Source organism: Aspergillus affinis, assembly GCF_023601865.1.
Source record: "Aspergillus affinis strain CMG 70 chromosome Unknown NODE_29_length_302309_cov_84_903329, whole genome shotgun sequence".
NCBI lineage: Eukaryota > Fungi > Ascomycota > Eurotiomycetes > Eurotiales > Aspergillaceae > Aspergillus > Aspergillus affinis.
The window spans coordinates 20,816-43,125 of record NW_026515810.1 but is presented as its reverse complement, the minus strand read 5'-3'; the positions used below and the strand labels follow the sequence as shown (position 1 = coordinate 43,125).

At 48.0% G+C, this 22,310-nt stretch overlaps 7 protein-coding genes across 7 annotated transcripts; 3 read left to right on the top strand and 4 right to left on the bottom strand.

The window, feature by feature from the left end:
• Positions 1-1,481: 1,481 nt before the first annotated feature.
• Positions 1,482-4,388, top strand: KD926_005711 (putative kinesin family protein (KipA); the record flags this gene model as incomplete). Its single annotated transcript, XM_053098893.1, has 2 exons — positions 1,482-2,253; positions 2,329-4,388. 2 exons carry the CDS (start codon positions 1,482-1,484, stop codon positions 4,386-4,388), a joined length of 2,832 nt encoding a protein of 943 aa, XP_052957192.1.
• Positions 4,389-5,162: 774 nt separating this feature from the next.
• On the bottom strand, positions 5,163-6,375 carry KD926_005710 (diacylglycerol acyltransferase type 2A; the record flags this gene model as incomplete). Its single annotated transcript, XM_053098892.1, has 2 exons — positions 5,163-6,189; positions 6,290-6,375. 2 exons carry the CDS (start codon positions 6,373-6,375, stop codon positions 5,163-5,165), a joined length of 1,113 nt encoding a protein of 370 aa, XP_052957191.1.
• A 492-nt stretch (positions 6,376-6,867) lies between these two features.
• pxr1 (telomerase inhibitor/ribosome biogenesis protein PXR1) lies at positions 6,868-7,890 on the bottom strand (the record flags this gene model as incomplete). The annotated part of the gene is made up of 2 exons (XM_053098891.1): positions 6,868-7,795; positions 7,868-7,890. 2 exons carry the CDS (start codon positions 7,888-7,890, stop codon positions 6,868-6,870), a joined length of 951 nt encoding a protein of 316 aa, XP_052957190.1.
• A 585-nt stretch (positions 7,891-8,475) lies between these two features.
• Positions 8,476-12,222, top strand: KD926_005708 (SacI domain and endonuclease/exonuclease/phosphatase family protein; the record flags this gene model as incomplete). The annotated part of the gene is made up of 6 exons (XM_053098890.1): positions 8,476-8,803; positions 8,852-9,056; positions 9,115-10,753; positions 10,804-10,948; positions 11,431-11,664; positions 11,762-12,222. The coding sequence occupies 6 exons, from the start codon at positions 8,476-8,478 to the stop codon at positions 12,220-12,222; spliced, it is 3,012 nt and encodes a 1,003-aa protein (XP_052957189.1).
• A 616-nt stretch (positions 12,223-12,838) lies between these two features.
• KD926_005707 (uncharacterized protein) lies at positions 12,839-17,576 on the bottom strand (the record flags this gene model as incomplete). The annotated part of the gene is made up of 7 exons (XM_053098889.1): positions 12,839-12,990; positions 13,088-13,406; positions 13,464-14,874; positions 16,362-16,585; positions 16,727-16,879; positions 16,937-17,143; positions 17,196-17,576. 7 exons carry the CDS (start codon positions 17,574-17,576, stop codon positions 12,839-12,841), a joined length of 2,847 nt encoding a protein of 948 aa, XP_052957188.1.
• A 377-nt stretch (positions 17,577-17,953) lies between these two features.
• On the top strand, positions 17,954-21,222 carry KD926_005706 (putative AP-3 complex subunit delta; the record flags this gene model as incomplete). Its single annotated transcript, XM_053098888.1, has 6 exons — positions 17,954-17,988; positions 18,067-18,194; positions 18,245-18,441; positions 18,497-18,880; positions 19,055-19,160; positions 19,211-21,222. 6 exons carry the CDS (start codon positions 17,954-17,956, stop codon positions 21,220-21,222), a joined length of 2,862 nt encoding a protein of 953 aa, XP_052957187.1.
• A 393-nt stretch (positions 21,223-21,615) lies between these two features.
• KD926_005705 (RAMP4 family protein) lies at positions 21,616-21,974 on the bottom strand (the record flags this gene model as incomplete). The annotated part of the gene is made up of 3 exons (XM_053098887.1): positions 21,616-21,722; positions 21,776-21,908; positions 21,972-21,974. 3 exons carry the CDS (start codon positions 21,972-21,974, stop codon positions 21,616-21,618), a joined length of 243 nt encoding a protein of 80 aa, XP_052957186.1.
• Between the last annotated feature and the right edge of the window lie 336 nt (positions 21,975-22,310).

The following is a 22,310-nucleotide window of genomic DNA, read 5'->3' as shown; positions in this document are numbered from 1 at the left end:
CTTTTCTAATGCGCTTCCGAAAGGGGGGGGGGTAAAAGAAAGAAAAAGAGAGTTTTGCCCTGACTGGCAGCTGCAAGACTAGGTAGTGTTTAGTATCTCCACTAGTAGTTCGGCAGGTATTAGCCTGGTGTACTCGGCGGATAGGGGGGAAGCCAATAATTGCTGGATCTGATAATGAGTGGTCAAGGCACTCAAGGCACCCAAAGGGCCAAGGGCCAAGGCACTCATGCCGGATGTCCCTGCTCCCTTCAAAAGATGCCGGAAGATCCCTGAAATCCCTCTAGAGACAGTACCGTACCGTACAGCGGATACCTAGGTAGTACCTATGTGCCGCCCCCCCGGAGTTACCCCCTCTCCGTAATTCAATTAAGGCCTCCCAAGTCCCACGCCAAAATAGATAAAAAGATAAACAAACAACCTTGATTTCCCCGAGTCATCACATTTAATTATTACAAAGCCGGTCTGGTTTAATTTCCGGCTCAACAGGTCACTTTGACCCTTGAGGGGTAGCCAATGCCATTTGTTTACTAACTACCGACGGGGTGCACAATCCTCTTCTCCGCAAGGGCATCAATCAGTGGTTCCCCTACAACAGGGGGTCACTACCACTACACCTGTCCGTCCCGCTCCTTCAAGACGCGACTAGAACTAAAGAGCCCTCTGCGCCGCCTCTTGCTCCCCTCCCCCCTTCTCTCATCTCTCATCGCCCTCCTACGAGACAACACCTCGTGGCTGCGCTTGTCAAGAAGCATTCAGTGTAACACTCGTGCTTTGCGACCACATTCTGTCTTTCACGTTTGGCCTTCATTTCGCCATCCACGCTCTGCCCCCAACGTACCTTGAAACTTAGACACAATCCTTCTTCCTCAGGGGCACTTCGTGCTATTCCTTACTTCATCTAAACCTGGACTACCGGCTGAGAGGCATAGACGATTATTGTCTCGAAAGCACGGCAAAAAAAAGGTTCCACCTAAGAGCGACAAAGAGTGAAGGGCACGTTCGCTCTTCTGCAAGCACTTGCAGAGCCTTTTGGTTTTCTTTTCTTGAATAGACGGCGCAATCATAAAAGCAAAAAACTAAATCTAGTAAGCACCCAGATGGAGCCCCCTCCCCGGTTTATTCATCTTCTCCTTCTTCAACTTGGGGGTTTTCGCTCTTCAAGCCCATGGAGATTTCCCCAGGGCCAAATTTCATTCCGTCATACCTATTCGCGCCCAATGCCGGGTTGTTGAATTTGGGCCCGACTTCATTCATCCTCTCTACTTTTGCCACACCATAATTGTTTTCGTTTTCCGACATGATGCTTGCGAGCTCTATCTGACTTCAGAATAGCGCATTTTCTTAACCAGAGGGCTTTAGTAGTCTACCATTTACACCTCCCATGAGTTTGCCTACGGCCGACAGAGCACCGAACTGATATTGTTTGTTTTCAAATCGCCTTCCAAGCTCGAAACGCTGGTCGCCGAGGAAAGATAGTCATCATGTCCACAATACCTCAACCACCGAACACAACCGGAACCCCTGCAACTGGATCCTCTTCAATTTCCGCCCCGAAGTCACGAAGAAGCTTCCCGATTACATCCGATGCATCAAGGACGCAGTTTCAAGTATCTGCCAAAGCACGCACGCCCTCTAGCCCGAAACTGTCATTGGGCAACAAGCCTCCTCTGAGCCACTCAGCTTCGAATGCTAGCGCGCCCAGGTCGGTTTCTGGAATGCGCGCACCCAGCAGTCCTGAAAAGTCACTACGTCGAACTATCAGCATTGCAGCTTTTCCACAACCACCAAGGGCCGCGAGCCGTCCATCAACCGCATCGTCAATATCAGGGAATCAAAGTCTACATTCGTCCGGGAGTGTAAAAATGAAGAGGGGGTCCCGGTTAAGCGTCGGGACAACAAGCAGCTACCGAAGCTCGAAAACTCCTTCGCTATTGAACGGAGGTGCAGATGGGAAAGCCATTCTGAGTGCAGAAATTCGAGACCCGGAGGCCTCTCCCTCGCAAAGCAGAAGTTCCTCCGCCCAAGGGTCATATTCTACAAGTGCAACCACTTTCGAAGATGGTGATGACGCGACCGGCATATCCAGGTCGGATTCAAAGCCAAAAGAGGCCAAGGGTAACGTCATCGTGAGCGTTCGTGTACGTCCAGATGTCAACGGAAATGATCCCTCAAAGACTAGCGGGGATTGGACACTGGATGCACGACGAAGTCTCATATCTTTTCAGGGGAAAGAAGGGGGGGACTATTTTTATGGTAAGGTTTCTATTCACCGAGCGAATGCATGTCTGGTTTCAAGAGCTTATACTAACTTGTCTTTTTTGCTGGCAGATAACGTCTTTACCAGCCATGAACACAATGCCAAGGTCTATGACGCTGCGGCAAAACGCCTTGTACGCAGGGTAATGGAAGGCTATCATGGTACTGTCTTTGCCTACGGCATGACTGGCACGGGAAAGACCTTCTCAATGCAAGGAATTGCCACCTCGCCAGGAGTGATACCACTAGCCATAACAGACATATTTTCGTTTATCAGGGAAACGCCACATCGAGAATTTTTGCTTCGCGTCAGTTATCTGGAAATTTACAACGAGAAGATCCACGACTTACTTTCCGCGTCCGGTCCAAACGGTGCTGCTGGCCCTCAGCAGGAGGAAATCAAATTGCGAGAGGATAGCAAACGGGGTGTATACGCTACTCCTCTGAAAGAGGAAATTGTTCAGAGTCCCACCCAGCTCCTTCGCGTGATTGCAAGAGGTGACCATGCGAGACGTACCGGCAGCACTCAATTTAACGCTCGCAGCTCACGAAGCCATGCGGTCGTTCAAATAGTTGTGGAAAGCAGAGAACGGGCTCCCGCTAATACCTCTCAAGACCGGCGATCTGGTATGGCCCCAGGCGGTGTTCGAGTATCAACACTAAGTTTGATCGACTTGGCTGGATCTGAACGCGCTGCCGAGGACAAAGAACGGCGCACGGAAGGTGCCCACATCAATAAAAGTCTACTCACTCTAGGCACCATTATATCGCGCCTTTCCGATGATAAGGATAAACCCGCCAGTACCGCTGATCGTGAGGGTCGGCATCTGCCGTATCGAGATAGCAAACTCACGAGGTTGCTTCAGCCTGCATTATCAGGCAATTCTCTCGTGAGCATACTCTGTACGATTCAACTCGGGGGTGCAGCCAATATGCAGGTGGCTGAAACCCTCAATACTCTCAAGTTCGCCGCACGAGCAAAGAACAGCATTGTCAGTCACGCTAGGAAAGCGGAGGAGGCTTTTGGTAGTGGTGGTGGCGATGCAGGCAGTCGGGTTCTCCTGGAGCGTTATCGTGTGGAGATCCAAGCCCTTCGTGGCCAACTGGAAAGTCAGACTAAAGCCCAGGCCGAGAAAGAGCTGAAGCTGGAGGAGCAGCAGCTGGAAAAGGAAGCACAAACACGCCACGAAGAACAAATGCTCGAGATGCAATTGGCTCGGACAGCCCTGAAAGAACGAATAGAGCATCTCAATCGGCTCATTCTCTGTTCAAAATCAACCGGCGTGAACATTTCGGGGTCTCTATCTGCCCTTGGTCGTCTCTCTAGAATGTCCATTACAGAATCCGGCTCCCGATCCTTACGTTCCTCAGCTAGCCAGTCCACACTGGCGGCATTCGGGCATTCTTCTACTCGACCCATCTCGTTTCTTTCTGTGAACAGTAACGAGGGTTCGCCGAACCTTCCCTTGTCCGGCGGAGCTGCTGGTAATGACGATGAGGATGATAGCCTTGGTGAATATGCAGACGGCAGGGCGAGTTCTCAACGGCAAATTGCCGCTCTCCAGGCCGACCTAGGCGACAAAAACCGATATATCTCCACTTTAGAGAGGCGTCTTCTACAGGCTCGACGCTCAAGTCATTCTCGTATGTCGGTTGGTACCAAACCCGGAAGCTCTTCATTCGAGAGCCCAGATACGATTACCTTGCTCCGTGAGAAGGACATGGAAATCAACGAGCTCCGTCAACAGTTGGACGATAAGGACAGGATGTTAGCTGCGCTCCGGTCCGCTGCACGCCATCGCGATCTTGCCCACCTTACGGCCGATGGGTACCCCTTGGATGACAAGGATAAAATCGACCACATTGACATTCCCAGCAGTCCTAGCCTCATGCCGCCACTGAAGGGTGATGATACTGGCTGTCGGCGAAAGGGCATGGATGAAGTCTCCCGAATTCTCGACGAAATGATTCAAGATCGAATCGAGAATGGCCACCTCGTCAAGGGGTCTCATGGGAGTGTGCAAGTAGCTACCGACAGTCGCCGTGCGTCTGGCTCTGTAGCCGGTGTACCGGGCCTGAACTCGGGGCCTACTATTCCAGAAAACGGCCTCGGATATTCAACTTCGGGCTGAAAAGGATCTCTTGATCATCTCAACTAATCATGTTATTGTGTCGTTGCGCTGAGCATGTTGCTTCCGCCTTCTTTTTACCACATAAGATCAACCCCCTCTTTTGTGGATACTTCGCTTGCTTTCTGCACTTATAGTTTACATGTTTCCGTTTATTTTATCCTGCTTTGTCAATTTTTTATTGATCTTCTTTTCTTTTCTTTTCTCTTGTTTTTTGTCTCACTTTGCTTTTCTTTACAGATACCCAGGCTATAGCTTCTCTTTCACTTGTACCTTATCAGACATTCTTGCGCTCATGACGATTGATTCACTAGTTGTTTAATTTGGGAGCAGCCGGTGCTGGATAATTAAAATATAGTATGATTTTGAAATTTTTTGACAATCAGTACCACTAGGTATGGTATAGGTTCGCTCCAAACTAGGCAAGGGTATTTGATGAGTATTAGGACATCGAACATGGGCCAGTCTTTGTTAACCAACGAATCCGTCTTTTTTAGTTCCAAAATCGTTGCACTACGGCCTTCGAGGCATGGGGTCAAAACCAGGGTTCGTGGCCAAACTGTCTCATATACCTATATACATGCAAATATGAATTTATCATAGCTATATATTATTGCAGGCTGCGAATGCGAATCGGTGTACATAAAGGCTACAGCAGAATCCCGAGAGACAAATTGGTTACTTGCCAATCCTGTATGCCACACGTGAATTGTGTTCCGAAATCGAGAAACCCAATAGTTATCAAAGTCCATGCACAGAGCTTCAAGATTTAGCACATCACTCAACAATCTCAAGCTCTGAATTTCGATTTTTGGCATATACATCCTTCCACTGCTCCCAGAGCCTTTTCAATTCTGACACGTACTGTTCGTGAAGAGAATTGATATAGTCATCATCGATTCTGCTTCTATCGCGTTCTTGTATGACCTGAATGGGGCGGCCCACAACGATGTTAAGTGAACGGCGGTACGGCATCAGGCCCACGTCATAATTAAAAACCCCACGGGCATGGAAAAGTGGGATGGTGAACCCCATCGTGTGCTTAATCAGCATCTGGAGCTTGTGTATAAGAGGATGCTGGTCCGAGCGGACTTGCTCATAGAGGTCATTTTCACCAAACGCCAAAACTGGCACCAAATCGGCACCGGTGCGAATGGCTAGTTTTATGAAGCCCTTGCGCCGCTTGAGAACAAGGCGTAATGACGATGGCAAAGCATCAAGGGATTCGCGGGCGCCGCCAATTACAATCGTAATAGCACGGCCCATTCCTTCGCCATCCGCGCCACCTCTTGTCAATATATTCTCGCAAGACTCGCGTGAGACACTGGCAAGACCCATGGCCAGAGCATATTCTCTATAAAATGGGATCCGGAAGTTGGAGTCGAGAGTAAGTAGAGTATTAGTGATCCCCGGGAAAAGCCTAGAGAAGCCCAGCGCCTCTGTCGCGAATGCCGCAAAGGCGCCATGTGAGATGATTCCATGGGGATGGTATCCGAATATATATTTTCGGGTGGGAATGAGATTTTCTGAGCGATGCAGACGAGCAGGAAAATAAGAGGCGTAAAGTGACCATACTCTAAGCGAACGCAAGAAATTGCTTCGACCACTCAAGGATCCAGACGTAGCCGCCGTGGAGAACAACGAAATGTAAACCAGGTATGGTAAAAGCAGTGGCCAGGACAACGGTATTGCGCAGGTGAAGAAAAAGCATGTGAGGAATATGGCAATTGTCAGGGTGTGACAGAGGACCACAAAGGTCTGTAGACGTCGTTCAAGGCCGATATTTAACGGGGCCCAATGAATGCTGGTATTCAAAAGTCAGAGGGCTCGTTCAGCAAACTTAACCTTCCCTATCTCCCCTATTCAAATAATGCACGCAACTGGGAAGAAAAAGAAACACTCACGCTTTTTTTCCGTTGGAAAACACACGGGGAGGGTCAAGTTTGGTGTTCTCAACCGAAGTCGACGATTGAGAGTCAACAGATGGCATTTTGAGAGACTTCTCCTTTATTGACTTTCCCCTTTCCGAGAAAAGTGCGACTCAGATCATTTGTGCTTTTATGCAAAGCCAGCCATGCCTAGCAATAGTTGTTGCTAGTTCTCTTAAGGCAAATACTTCCCGTTAATTGATGACTAGCCTGCGAGCACTAGAGAATACTGAGTGCTTGGAAAGGTGAGGGTGGAAATTAGAATAGTATGAGAGGGCTGAAGATGGAGTCATTTGTTCCATGGTTTAAGATGGTTTCCCATGAACGAATGATTAGATAATGAGACAGCTTATCTTATCTATTATTATTCCTGACGGGTTTGGCGCAGTACGGTACTATATGTACATAGATACATACATGTTTGTACTATACATACTGTGTATGTACTGTATCTATGGAAAACTGTCCTGAGGAGTGGGACCGCGAGGTATCAATATCTTGCAACTAATGGTACTGGTTATAATGGTTCAGCGTAGTGCTCTATGTATAAATTGTTACGATTTTATCATAAATATCTGGGCAACGTTAGCATCAGGCTCATGAGGACCCGAGGTCAGGCAAGGATAGTATTTATTCACCTCATTTAGAGATTTATCATCCAACAGCGCTTTCTTCTTTTGCGCAATATACCGACCTCTGAGCATATGTTTTCCCAAGGGACGGCGCTCTCTTGATGGCAAAGCTGCGCGCAGTGGCGTTTCTCTCCCGTCGGTTGTAGCGGTCTGAGAATCCAATTCCGTTGCGTCCTCGTCGTGACTTACAGAATCAGTATCCTGCTGATCCTGCTCCTTTCGCTTTCGTTTCTTTTCCTTCTTCTCCTTCTTCTCTTTCTTCACTTTCTTTTCTTTCTTTTCTTTCTTTCTCTCCTTGTCCCCCTTCTTGCTCGTCTTCTCGGTAATATCGATATCCTTGGTGTCTAGCGATGCTCGTGCAGCCATGTCTGCATTGTCATTCTCGGGGTTTTCTTCGCGACCTCGAGACTCACGCGCAGGCAAAGAATCTTCCTTTTCCTGTGCATCTTCCTTTTCCTGCGCCAACAAGCCACCGCTGATAAATTGGATGGTTTGCCACCTTGTAGAAACATACCGGGCCAGTTTAACATCATCAATCTTGCGCTGATCAGCCGCGATGTCCGAGTCTGATTTTCCATTCAGTCGGCCCAGCAACCCTCTAAAGGCGTCCAGGCCAGTGGGCTCGTCTAGATCACGTTTTGGCCGTGCTCCAAGTCCCAGCGTGTCGTCCTTCAATGCAACTCGGATATGGGATGCACTTGCAGCAGTGAACATATCAGCATGTGCAGCATTGTGCGCACCGAGGAAACTGCCCGGAGTCCATCCTTGCGAGCTAAGGATCTTGTGCCCGAATCCACTTGTCGATCGAGCCCAATTTGTATTGTTCGGATCGTGGGAAATCTTTGTTTTTCTGGAGGATAGAACAAATCGTCAGCTGAGCCGCCAGGGTTCGAGGGAAGGCTAAAAGTAATTCCACACATACTTGCGAGCTGCCGCCAGGCCCATTTGTGCTATTTGGAAGAGTGATAGGGGGAGGGTCCTATTGATTAATAACAGTACACTGTTCTCCAAGTGAGGAGCAATGAAAGATAGAGTGTCTTGAAGAGAATAATGATATCTAACAGTACTGGGTATTAATCGAGAGGAGAAGGTTTTTACTTTTTTTTTTTTTTTTCTGCCCTTGGACTTCTGCGGAGTCAATACAGACCGCCTACGTGTTTTGACTATGCCGGGGATTGCAAGATCCACAACGGCCAGGTACAGTACGGAGATATCCCTCAATTTACACGTGACACTCCTAGGTACGGGGTAGTGAATAAGGTATTGTAATGCAGTACATAATTGATTACCTCCCGTATATATATATACATAAGGTTACATACCTAGACAGAGGTAACTATGTATGTACCGGTAACTAGAGGTCTAACCAAGGCGGTGGACTCCCGCATACACCGGAAACGGCTGACTGCCCGCTCGAAAGCAACCTAGGAAGCTTCCATGTGTTGTTTACTATGTCCTCCGTACGGAGTACAAGTTTAATCATTCTCACCCCAGACTGCTCAAACATGGTCAATTCCTTGTCCTTCAACAATGTCTAGCTTGCGAATCCTTTCGCGAAATTACCCTGAACGTACTCTAGCTTTGGCCACTAGCGACTACGTTCTAATTTTCAAGCATAGCTCTACAATCTCCAAACCCAGCACCCAACGGCGAACCGATCAACCACGTTGTTTAGTTGAATTTGTTAGTCAGTCAGACGTAGAGTTGAGCAGCTATCGAAGACTAGGCGATGGGTACGGTACTCTTGGATTGATTACTCTTGGAGACGAGGTTTTTCTTTCCGTTGTCACTGCCCGTTCCAAAGCCGCAACGATCAGGCCCGGGGAGAATATTTCCCGAATTGACAACGTGGATTTCTGTAAGATTTTCCAAAATTGCCTGAAGGGGTGTGTTCTAATTGCGACAGTCTGCCTGAACCACTCAGAATATGAGGATGGCTTTGAACCCGAGATGGGATCGTCCCCTACCACTGACGACCTATCCCATATCGCTGGCCTGGACGCCAAAGAGCTGGTTGCGGAACATCCCTTTCTAGCTCTGAAAAAGCTTCTCAGTGACGGCAGCTTCTACTATAGCCTTGATTTCAACTTGACAGACAGGCTACAGGACCGGTGAGATGAGGGCGAAACGAAATGCGCAAGTGTTCAAGCCTAGCTGACATATTGTCAGCTCGGACAAGTCGGCAACTTTCGACATTGAGTCCCTCGATGAAGACATGCTCTGGAATTCGTACATGATCCACCCTCTTCTTCTTTTTAGGAGTCATCTATCGCCCTCCGAAAAACAGCAGCTTGATTCTTGTCAGATCCTGACCTGTGTGATAAGGGGTTTCGCCAGTACCTTAACCATTCCGGCATCCGTCCCTATCTTGCCTCAATTAAAAACTCATTACCCTTCTACGCTAAGCATAATATCACGACAGTCTTCTCGACGTGCTGGGACAAGGTTCAACTCCCGCGGCATCGACGATGATGGCAATGTCGCAAATTATGTTGAGACCGAAACAGTGTTCTGGACGCCGCCTGGCATCACGTTCTCTTATGTCCAGGTTCGTGGATCAGTGCCAATATTTTGGGAACAGGCAACGGGATTTCTTCCCGGCCAGCAGAAAATCGACGTGACCCGATCTAGCGAGGCAACGCAGCACGCATTTGACAAGCATTTTGAGGGGCTTGAATTAGAATATGGTGCAATTCATGTTGTTAATCTCCTCAGTGAACTGAAGCCCGCAGAATCAGATCTTTCGGCGAAATACCGAGAGCATATCAGGAAAAGCCCCCTCAACCAAAGGAGAGGGCTGGGTAGCTTCTCAGACCACACACTCCTACGTGCTACGGAGTTTGATTTTCATGCAGAAACCCGTGGCCCGCTGGGCTATGCAGCTAGCACCCTTGTCAAACATGAGATCTCACATTCTATGGATGGCTTTGCATTCTTCTTGTCCGAGAATGGCTCTGCAATAAGATCCTCGAATGAAAGCCAGGCAATGCCTATGGGCTCTTCTACCGTTCTCCAACAGGAGGGTGTCTTTCGGACTAACTGCTTGGATTGTCTTGATAGGACTAACCATGTGCAAAACATCATTAGTTCAATGGCCCTTGAATCTTTTTTCCTCCAACAGGGAGCGAACTTGGGCCCTGATATACAGCTCAGGCATTCGACTCTTTGGGCTGATAATGGAGACGCACTGTCTAAGATATATGCCGGTACAGGAGCTCTGAAAAGTTCTTTCACACGTCATGGAAAGATGTCACTTGCTGGCGCACTTGCAGATGCTCGCAAAACCGCTACTCGACTTTATATCAACAACTTTTCAGACAAAGCGCGGCAAAAAACGATCGATCTTTTGTTGGGACGTCTTACGGACCAAGGAACGGTGCATCTTTTTGACCCGATTAACGACTTGGTTTCGACCGAACTAAACCGGCGGGCGTCAGAATACACTTTTACCAAATCGATCAAGATTTGGACTGGAACGTTCAATGTGAATGGCCGGCACCTGGGAGCAGATGTCGATTTAGCAGCATGGTTATTGCCAGAGCTTGAAACCAACGACCCCATGATATTCGCTGTTGGATTCCAGGAAATAGTTACGTTGAGTCCCCAACAAATAATGTCCACTGACCCATCCACTCGTAAAACCTGGGAGGCCGCGGTTGGGAAATGTCTGAATAGCTCTGCGAGGTCCAGGGGAACTGCGAAATATGTTCTTTTACGAAGTGGCCAACTAGTTGGCGCTGCCCTGGTCGTATTTGTGAGAGAAGATGTTCTGAAGGAGATAAAAAATGTCGAGGGGAGTGTGAAGAAGGTGAGTGATAACGTTTGGTCTACTGCGATTTGTCTCACTCCCGTCTCCAGACAGGTCTTTCCGGAATAGCCGGCAACAAGGGAGGCTGTGCCATTCGCCTGGAGTATTCCAACACTCGAATCTGCTTTGTTACCGCGCATCTCGCTGCGGGGTTTGCCAATTATGATGAAAGAAACAGGGACTATGAAACCATATGTCACGGGCTGAGATTCCAGAGAAATAGATCAATTGATGACCACGATGCCATAATATGGCTAGGAGATTTCAATTATCGAATCGGCCTCGACAATCACAATGTTAGGGAGCTTGTGCGGCAGCGAGATTACCAAAAGCTTTATGACAATGACCAGGTATCCTGCTGACTTCCACTATTCATCTTAAGCAAGATTAATCTGCTCACTGATTTCTTGGTAGTTGAACCTACAAATGGTCAGCGGGCGGGCTTTCCAGTTCTATACGGAAGGGCCCATTTCCTTCCCTCCTACTTACAAATATGATATTGGACGAGATGACTATGACACGTCGTAAGACTACACTCCTTGCAGACAAAAGGGGAGTTTCTTGACTAAATAAACGCAGAGAAAAAGCGCGCATACCAGCTTGGTGTGACAGGGTGCTCTGGAGAGGAACAACCCTCCACCAGGTAAATTACAATGCTGCGGGTCTACGATTTTCAGACCATCGCCCAGTTTGGGCCACCTTCCTTTGCGAAATCAGCACCATTGATGAAAATGCAAAGAGCGAGCTTAGACACACTCTTTACCATCAGAAACGGAGCAACAAAGGTGATATAGTGACTGGTCTTGGGGAAAGACTGAAGCTAAATGACGAGGAACTTGCAAACTTTGATTCTGTTACGCTGGGGCTTCCGCCGGCCAGTTCAGACCATCAGAAGTGGTGGTTAAATCACGGTAAGCCTTTTGCTTCGAAGATATCATTTCCAAAACTCACTCACTGCCTCTTTATTTGTTTTCGTACCTCGGGTTCTAACTAGCATTGTGATACAAGGTGACCCCGTGAAGTCGAACGTGAAGCCCCCTAATGATGGATATATTCTTAACCGCTACCGTAGGTCCAACCCTTTCTCATCAGATAGCAACCCCGACTGGGTCGTTGGACTTCAGCAAGGTGGATCTACATCCAGACCTCTACCGCTTCCAAGGAGGAATGTCTCAAAACTCACAAACCGGCCAAGGTCAGGCAGCGGCACGAGGAGTGGAAGTTATTTGGAGAGACCGGAACGTGAAGACATGGCTGCTATGCACAGGAGCCAATCACGCAATACGAAGGCCATTCCCCCTATTCCACGAAAGCCAGTCTTACTTGCCACGGCCATTGGACAACAGCACGGGAGCAGTTCGCAATCCAGTGGTCTTGATTCGGGAGAAGATGCAGTGCATGGATCTGGCAGCATTTTGGACGATACCCCCGATACAAAGATCAACTGGAAACCTCTTCTGCCTCAGTGATCTTAATCCTGTTTGGACAACACTCGGCAGTGACCACACGTTATGACTAGTCTACAAATACTTGGTCTAGGGAGCATGCTTATGTGAATGTAATCTTGAAATCATCCGTATCTAAGTAAACGTATATACATGTGGAATATTACTAAAAACTCTATTGATGCAAATAAAAAAACATGAGTTTCGAACTATTCATTTCACATAGTAGAACTCCCACCCTCGAAGTTTTAGCGAACAAACAACCCCCAATAATGCTCCTGGCGCTGAATCAAACAAAAAATAATTCTGAATCATGTATACTTATCTTTCTCTGAGGCATGAGAAACCGATCCCGACATGCGAGAGGAAAAGCCATGCCCCCCTAGGGAAGCTCAAGACAGTGGTTCTATAGCTCTTAGCTTATTGTCTCGGGCGTCTCGTTCAACATCCTGATTTATCGGAACACAAGCGCCCATTCCACTATGCTGAAAATTCAGCCACACGCGTCCTCATTTCAGATGTCTATGATTTGGGAGAACGCGCGCTTAGGAATCATCGCACCTTGGAAGCAAGGTTTGTGGGTGGATTCGGGGAATGCGCGCCAATGGAAGACAACTGCTAAAGATCGAGAGCCCAACTGTCACATCACGCGACAATTATTCGCGTGTTGCTGTATCACCCTAGGCTTTTTTCCCACTTTTAAAGCCTTGTTTAATTTCAAACGGTTACTACCGACCATCCACATAGCAAAAGCGCCAGGGTCAGGAGCCTTTGCTCGCGGCTTTTTTGTGCCTATAAAAACACGTTAACGGATTATACGCAACCTGGGATCGTACGAAAACAATCTGAACAAGCTGATTCCGAAAGATACAGAGCAATAAACGCGTACCTGCTGGGTCTGGTTTCTTTTTGGTCTCCTCTGCCACAGCAGCAACATCCGCATCTTCGGGCGCAACTGGCACATCAACGACAGCCGGTTCTTCTGAGGCAGGAGGTTCTGGAGGCGGCGGAGGCTCAGGGGTTTTCGGTTTTTCGGGGATTGGCCACATGTGCATGGTTATCGCCCAGTCTGGCTCTATAACGGTTTCCCAGACCTGTGGGAGTATAATATCACCATTGGGGCCAATTAAATCATAGTGTCCTTCAGCAACATGAGGACCAATGACTTCAATGTGAAGAAATGCTTGTCGTATAAGCTCTTCCATGCCCTTGAGACAGCTGTTAGATACACAACTAGACTCTGCAAGTCAGGAGCTAGGTCTTACCTGCCAAGTGCAACACAACTCAAACGGAAAACTGAACTTCCTGCCAACAGCATCCTTGAATTTGATAGGCTTTTTCTTCTCGGAGACGGGTTTGCTTGAAGCTGCTGCCGTGGCTGCAGCAACAGCTTCTGCTGCTGCTTGGTTGGCTGCCTCAGTGGCTGCCGCCGCCGCCTCTGCCACCGCCGCCGCCGCCGCTTCCTCAGCTTCCAGTTTCGCTTTCGCTGCTTCCTCGGCTGCCTTTTGCTCTGCCTCAGCTCTCGCTTTTGCGGCTGCTTCCTCGACAATCCTTTTCTCATGCGCGGCTCGCTCTTCTCGTGCGGCTTGCTCAGCGGCTTCTTGTTCTATTGCGGCTTGCCGGGCAGCTTCTCGTGCCTCTCGTGCCTCCCGTTCCGTTCTTTCCTCCAATATTAACTTCTCGAGTCTTGCAATAGCCTCATCCTTCGCTGCATCGACAGGTGCCGGTGGAGGGGATCCACTTGATTCGACCTGGCTCGGAGATGGTACGCGGGGATACGGGTTGAAGTAAGGCGGCATCATCCCGGAAACCATGTTGTAGGGCTCCCTGAGTTGATAGTACCCTCCCTGTTGGTAGGGGATGAGTTCGTGCGGGCTCAATGGAGGGCCCCCGTAAGGGGATGGACTGTGCGATTGAAAAGCATGGGGGTGTGGCACAGGATGCTGGCCTGGACTGTGCCCGTCTGCTCGGTTATGAGAAGACGGCGGGTGGTGTGGGTGGTGCCCAGGGTGGTGCTCCAGGTAGAAAGGTGGTATGCTAGGACCGTGGGACTGTTGTAGTTGGTGATGGTGATATGGATACATGGAGTTTCCGTACGAGGTTGGTTGGTTGGCCTGACCATGATGACCCAATCTTATAAGCTGATCAGATGGTTGGTGAAAACCGCCTGGGTGTACGAAGGGAGCATGCGGTGCAGCTCCATTTGGATACATATAAGAAGGGCCGGGAGAAGTGTTGTTAGGATAGCCTGGTCCTTGAGCCAAAGGTGGCCAGAATCGCCGGTCGTGAGAGGTCCGACCGTAAGGGGCCCCATACTCATCCGCCGAATCCACACTTTCTGGTGACTCTGGGGAAGGGTGGCGACGAGGTTGACGGGGATATTGCTCTCGTTCCTGTATGATGTGACGTCTCGGGCGGGAGTGACGACGGCCCGATGACGAGCCATGGATCTGGTTGCGACTACGGGTTCGATGTGACGTCCTAGGTCGAGAGGCGGAATCGGATGGTTTCAATTCGTCGGGGTAAGGTAGGTGTGCCCATTCATCATATGGGTCCTGGTAGTCATGACTTCCTGAATCGGACGGCGGGGATACTTGCACACCGGACGAATCCTCTTCGTCAGAAAAAGAAGAATGATCCGAGCCATGTGGGCTTGGCCCAATGGTGATATTAAACCTGGTTCATAATTAGACGAGGCAAGGACAAAACTGTGGCATTTCACACACGTCATGGAGGTAATTCATGCAATCAAAGCCTTCGCATTGGATGTTTTGAATCACCCGAGTAGAGGAGCAGTATGGCAGTGCCGATGAATTGCTTTATGGCACAGTGCGCTTCAGTGAGCAGAATTAGGGCGGGGTAGAAGCACCCCCATAAACTGATCAAGACGACGCCCTGCGCTTCTCGGAATGGAATCGGCGCCGTTACCAGATATGATAAATGCTCTTTCTATTCTGTGAGACCCAAACGAGCGGGGTTCATAGGCGTTTTGAGTGTCCGAGTAAGATCACTAAAGTTAGCGTTGATGGAAATCAATTGACCGGGAACGCGGATCAGGAGTCGGCCGAAATTTTCGGTTCAACACACGCAAATAGCGTTGAAGTTGGTAAATATATTGCAGACGGTAATTCTGTGGCAAAGAGGATTAGGCCACACAAGGGAAACCACGCTGGTGAAATCCTGGAAAAAGAAGAGGAAAGAAGAAGAGATGGGGAGGGACGGGAGGAAATCTCAAGGAAAGGGGAGAGAGAGGGAGAGGGGGGTACATTACTAGTTGCCTGCCTAACCAGACTGGCAGACAATGATGGTTGGGCGTATGGTGGAGTTTGGGCACGGCAACGAGGAATAAGGTATATTGTCAATAGTTATTAATAGTAGTTCGGGATTTAGGTATTGTTGATTGTTGCAAATTGGTCGGGGTTTGTCGCTTCCTATTTTCTCTCTGTCTCTCTTCCTTATTATTTATCTATTTTAATTATTGTTGTTGTTATTGTTATTGCTATTTTCCAAAACCAAAAAAAAAAACCCTTGTTGTTGCCGCTAAACGACTTCCCTTTTCGCTCAGACTGAGCTGGCACCTTCCATTCCATTCAAACCTACTTTAGGTAGGTACGACTCTGCTGCCCAAGTGCCCAATCAACAATTAACTCTCGCCCACCTTCATGGAACGCGAGACAAAAAAAAAAAAGAGCAACTATCGAATTGCCATTCACATATGTACTGAGTACCTACTCTGCGCCTGTGAAAGTATTGTGCTCTAGTGCTCGGTGCAATTGAGGTTTCACGCCAGTCTTATTATCTATCGTCATGCATGCAAATCATAAATGAGCACCTTAGTCTAGGCATGCTTTCCTACCACCAATCATAGTAAATTTAGAACACTCCGTACAGAGCCCTGAAACTGAATTTTTTTTTTTTTTTTTTTGGTTTTTTCAATATTAAAAACGTAGATACCTGTTGGTAAACTAGATTGTGTCTCAGTGTATTATGTAATTTCTTTGTCGTTAACTATGACCAGCTATCCACGGGCATCAGTGCTGGCAGTATCACGAATTCTCAGAATGAGAGGTTTGACTACATAACATAAGTATCACTCTACACTGAGTGGTTTGACACAGTGACCGAACAATGGTGATTGCCTACTTCCTTAACCGGATTCCGACATCCTACTTATCAATTCTTTCGCCGCAATGAGCTCGCCTTGGGCGTAATCCCAAAGAGTATGGTCCATTGGTCTTTTACTGAGAACAGCCTCTAGTCCTCGTTTTGCAAAGATATTCAATCTCCGGACAGTGTCTTTTGATGGCGGGCCGTCTTCTACCGTGATTGGCTGGGCCCCTTCTGAATCATCTTTCACAGAATCTCTCCCAAGCAAAGTCGAAGTAACCTGAATGAACGTCAGCGGAACGTCATAGACAGGACCAACTAAGATCAGGACCAAGCAACAGCTCGGGACCGGGGGGTTGGGGGTGGTGTTCAGTATGGAGATAGAGAACTCGTAAAGCTAGAAAACCAGACCGTCACCTACCAGAGTCAAGCCGTAAAGACCTCTTAGATAATCTTGACAAAGCTCAATGCTTCTGCAAAAGTACTGCGTCGATCGGTATAAGCCCCGAGTAGAATCTTCTGTGGCTGATGAACATGCGTCGATATACAGCAATTCGCCCAGTCGAGCATGAATCTAAACAGTGTTAATCATTACGAAGGGCTGAAAAGAGCGGCCATGGGTCGGTCATACGTTCCAGGCATTAGGTGCTATCAATAAAGCCTCCTCAAGGCTAAATACTGCTTGTGAGGACAACCCTTGGGACTGATATAACTCGGCTAGTTCACACCACGCCTCCGCATCCGTAGGGACAGCCTTCAAGAAATCTATCAAGCTAGTAATTGCAAGGGCAGGTCTGCCCAGTGACTTTAAGAGGGTGACTCGGCGCTTTAGAATGGGCTATAGGATCAACGTTAGCAACGCTGTTGATGACCAAGGTACTCATACAGACCAGGTTGACCGGGTTTTCTGAGAGCAGGTTATCATATTTCTGCAGACATGTTTCAAGGCCAGACTGATTCTCGGCCACTGCTTCTTCGTAAAGCCCCGTAAGTCCCATTACCCTTTCATTTGACGATCCGAAACGTAGTGTTAGCTGATCAAGGCACAACAGAGCTGATTTATCATCGCCAGATTGCAGGCAAGAAAAGAACAGTTGCTCGATTGTGCCATATTCATCGAATGCTTCCTTCTTGGAAATGAGAGAAAATAAGGGGTTCTCGCCCAGATGGGTTTTCTGGTTCAAGATTAGAGGGGCCTGCTGCGCAAAGTGAAGAGTGGCAATCAGGCTTTGACTGTGAGTGATATGGGACTCAGAAGCAGGATACGCCATTTTTAGCAGTCAATGCCCGCAGACTGGAGAAACCAATGCAACACACCAAGACCAGCGTACGCTTGATGGAGGATATGAGGTTGGGTTACGGAGCTTCTGATGGGGCTTTACTGCCCCGGACCCGTGCCTCCCTTGGGCGCATGGAATACGGGGTACTTTAGACACCTACTCCGTACTCCGCCCCTCTGGCGGGCTTTCATGATGATTAACCTTCTCCACTAACTAACCGTGGCCCGCTTTCGAGTCCGGTACCTACTCAGAGCACGCCTGTATCTCACATGCTATTCCAGCTTTCGAGGAAATATCACACTTGGTCTGGTCTTGTGGCAGTCGTTTGATCAACGGAGGCAAAGATAAGTCAGTAAGCTTGTCTCTCGATGGAAGAAGATCAATCAAGAAAATACACTTGCCTGTGAACCGAAGAACAAAGGTCAAGTAACAATGTGAGCGGTCTTCCCTGATGCTCATCGCCACTTTTACCTGATCATAGAGTGACTAGGTTCGAAAAATCCCTCTACGACCTTATTAAAGGCCTACGAACCCATAAGGGGACAGAGGAGGACTATGTGCAGGATAGCCTACGAGAGTGTAAGGCCGAAATCAAGCAGCAGGACATGGGTACGTGTATAACGGATAGCCCAGTTCTAGCTAGCAACTGACCTCCGTAGATAAGAAGGCTACCGCACTGCTAAAATTGATATACTTGGAGATGTTTGGGTATGATATGTCTTGGGCTTCGTTTCACGTGCTGGAGGTTATGTCGTCCACGAAGTATTTGCAGAAAAGAGCTGGCTACTTAGCTGCCGTTCAGAGCTTCAGACCAGATACAGAAGTACTGATGCTAGCCACAAATTTACTGAAGAAGGTTTGGACCAGCATTACGTTCCTGGCCGACTATTTGTCTGACACCTATACTACAGGATTTGGCATCTTCGAATATTTCGAATATGGCGCTGCCTTTGATCACTCTACCGAACATAATCACCCCCTCTCTGGCAATGTCTTTACTCCCGGATGTGCTGCCGCGCCTTTCGCATTCCCACGCTGTTGTTCGCAAAAAGGCAAGTGTGTGTCTTTATAGACTCGCGTTGGTTTATCCGGAGGCATTGAAATTGGCGTGGCCCAAACTAATGGATCGCTTGACGGATGAGCAAGAAGAAAGTAGTGTCACCACAGCGGTAATCAATGTCGTCTGCGAGTTAGGATGGAGAAGACCCCATGACTTCCTTCCACTTGCACCGCGATTCTTTGAATTACTCGTGGACGGGGGCAATAATTGGATGGCAATCAAAATAATCAAATTGGTAAGGCTTGGTGTACTCTTCTTCTTTGTCCTGCGCTGAAAGTAAATACAGTTTGCGATTTTAACTCCCTTGGAGCCACGCCTGATACGTAAGCTCATTCGCCCGTTAATAAGTATTATTCAAACGACGACTGCCATGTCATTACTTTACGAATGCATCAATGGAATCATACAGGGGGGTATTCTGGAAGACGACAGTGGACTTGATGGGAGAGAAGAAATTGCTGGACTCTGCGTTGGCAAGCTCAGAGGGATGATAGTTACAGATTCTGATCCGAATTGTGAGTTACCTGATTGTGGTATCTAACGACGCTGACGAGATTGTTAAAAGTGAAATATGTTGCACTACTTGCTTATAATCGAATCGTGGGTTCATACCCCGATTTGGTATCGACACATCAAGATGTCATCATGGATTGTCTGGACGATCCAGATATTTCAATAAGGCTACAGGCTCTTGAACTTGCCGCCCGAATGGTGAGGAGCGATTGCCTACAGTCGGTAATAACCCGACTCATTGATCAACTCGTTGATGCACGCCGAATGGCCGAAAGTGGGCCTTCGAACATTGTGCCAAGCGAAGGTCCAGATAGCCCAAGTTCCCGGAAGGCACCGTTTATCTTACCTCTCGATTATAGAGTCGAAGTCTTACATCGGATTCTCGACATATGCTCTCACAACAATTATGCCGAGCTATCGGACTTCGAGTGGTATGTGGAGGTCCTAGTAAAACTAGTCGAGCTAGCACCTCCGCTCAATCGTGGTCACTTGCTGGGCCATGGAGCTTACCAGGAGGCTACAAATGATATCGGGGAAAACGTCGCTTCACGAATTGGATCTGAGATGCGCAATGTAGCCGTTCGTGTTAGAGATGTTCGTGCGGACGCCACTAGAGCTGCAGAATCTTTACTCCTGGATGACAATATGAAGAATATTTGCTCGGAGTTGTCTGATGCGGCCGATGGCATTTTAGGACCTTTTATTTGGGTAATCGGTGAATTTGCAGAGTGCCTCGCCTCGCCTCACCAAACTTTATTATCATTGATTGATATTTCCACTGCCCTCCAGTCGTCGAGAACGCTTTGTCTTGTCGTACAGGCTCTTCCAAAAATTCTCGTGGGCATAATTCGAGCACATTGTGGAAGCTGGGATGCCAGGAATCAGGGCGAAATTTCTCTTTTACTGGCGAGAATCCTGGTTTTTCTGGAAACTCTGGCAGCTCATCCGGATTTAGACGTCCAGGAAAGGGCTATTGAATTTTTGGAGGTGATGCGCCTGGCAGCAGATGCAATACGGTCAGATTGCTATGGACCTAGCGAGATCCCGTTTTTGCTGTCCTCCATGATTCCGAGCTTATTTGATGGCCTCGAGTTGAATCCAGTTGCTGCTAATGCTCAGAAAAAAGTGCCTCAACCAGAACACCTGTTGATGGACCAGCCGTTCAACAACAACCTTCACGCCATTTTTGACCATCGTGCAGATCACTGTTCTGAATTAGGTGCACCTTTGGCCTTCCAGAATTTCTACTACATGAATGACTCAGCGATGCCAAACAAACAACCAGACGAGCTCAATTTCTTGACTTCGCAATTCACTGCTTCCTATCAGGACCCTAACAGTCCAGTGGGGGGGGCAGTCAGTGTGGCAAAGCGAAGAGTGGGACGCAGGGAGGGAAACATTGATGATCCGTTCTATATTAGCACAGAAGATGAGATCTCTAGTACCTCTACACCGCTCCACCAAACCTTCGCCGCATCTAGGGGCGCTGATTTGGACATTGATGCAATTCCTATCATTGACCTGAAGCTAAATGGAGAGGCCTCACGTGCTTCAGATCTAAGTGCTCGCAATTATCGGAAAAAAATCGAACCAGAGGGTAAGAAATATACGATCGTGTCCGACGAAACTATTGGACAAGAGGACACCTTGCCTACCGAGAATCTTGATGGGGCAAGCAAAACCAAGAGATCACTACTTCAGGTTGACTCCAGTGGCCTGGGGCGTCTTCCTGAAAAAGTGGGCGATGCACATTCAAACAGCCGACCACCTGCTGGATCGAGCGCACACGATGCAGAAATGTCAATAGCCATGCAGCGAGTTGAGAAACTACGGCTCGAGATGCAAAGAGCTTCCGAACGAGTTCATACAGATGAGTTTCCTACAGAAGGAACATTGGTCAAGAAGAAGAAGAGAGTGAAAAGGCCGATCTCTAGTGGACCCGCGGGGACTGCTAGCCTACCACATGGAGATGGTCTAGTTGGGGGTCTTGATGCCAACAGGGCGCATTCACCAAAGGTTAAAAAGAAAGTGAAGAGCCGGTCAAAAAGACACCAGCCCAGCTAGAATATATCAAGACAGCTTTCACTAGACATGACATTTAGCATTGGCCTTAATTAGGATATTCTTTGTTCAAGCACTGTTTAGATATTGGCGAGCAATTGTGATCAAAGACAGCATGGAAATGTAAAGAAGCGAACATGATTGTTTGCATTAGTTTTACCAACCCATACTCCATCCAAGTTCTGGATTACTTTCTCAACATAACAATCGAACAAATACTACCAACAGAACACCAAATAATACAGAAGGACCCTTCGTCCAGGGAAGGCAGGGCAGGCAGGCCCTGCAACTTAGCGGAGCTTGCACATTACACTGATAGCCCCAGGAGTAGCTAAAGTTCCGAGAAGCTTCCGTGATAATTACTCCACGACTTGTTCCCGTGGTATTTAGTCGGGCCTAGAAAGCCAGGCGATTAAACATCGAGACAATAGTTGACCAAATCTCTGGAACAATCCTTAGGAGTTCAAAGGCCAATCCACCAAAAATCACAAATGCAAGAAGTACTGAAATATCATTAGCCGCAATGGTCATGGAACCCGACTCCCCGCCGACTTACCCACCCAGCCAGCAGACACTGGGGATTTTGTGCTCTGTTTCGGCCGGACTGTTGTTGTTGCTCCTTTGCCTCGCTTTGCAGCCTCACTTTTCGCGTATTTGTCATTCGCCTTGCGCTGTTGTGGAGTTTGTGCCTATCGCATAGAAGTTAGATAACGAATATGAAGCAGGGTAGGGTGGTAGTGATAATAACACACCATATTGTGATTGGAGTAAAATCGTTCACTCGAGACTGGTAGTAGAGAAGTAGTGTAATTGCGATGTTTTTAGGGATGACGTGACTGGGTTGCGAATTCTAGTGTTTCCTCAGTTGTAGAGACAGTAGGGAAAGTCAATGGTTTAATGAAAGGTTATTATTATAGGGTGGTTGGTGTTGAAAAAGGCCACGTTGCTATGATAAGTACTAGGTACCGTAGCAAGCATGTCCAGTAGTAGGTACTTGTCCTTCGCGTTCTCCTTACTACCCAGAGGGGCTTTTTGTATTGCCCAATTGAGATGTGATAAACGTAAAGGCAAGCTTACTGTAATTATATCAA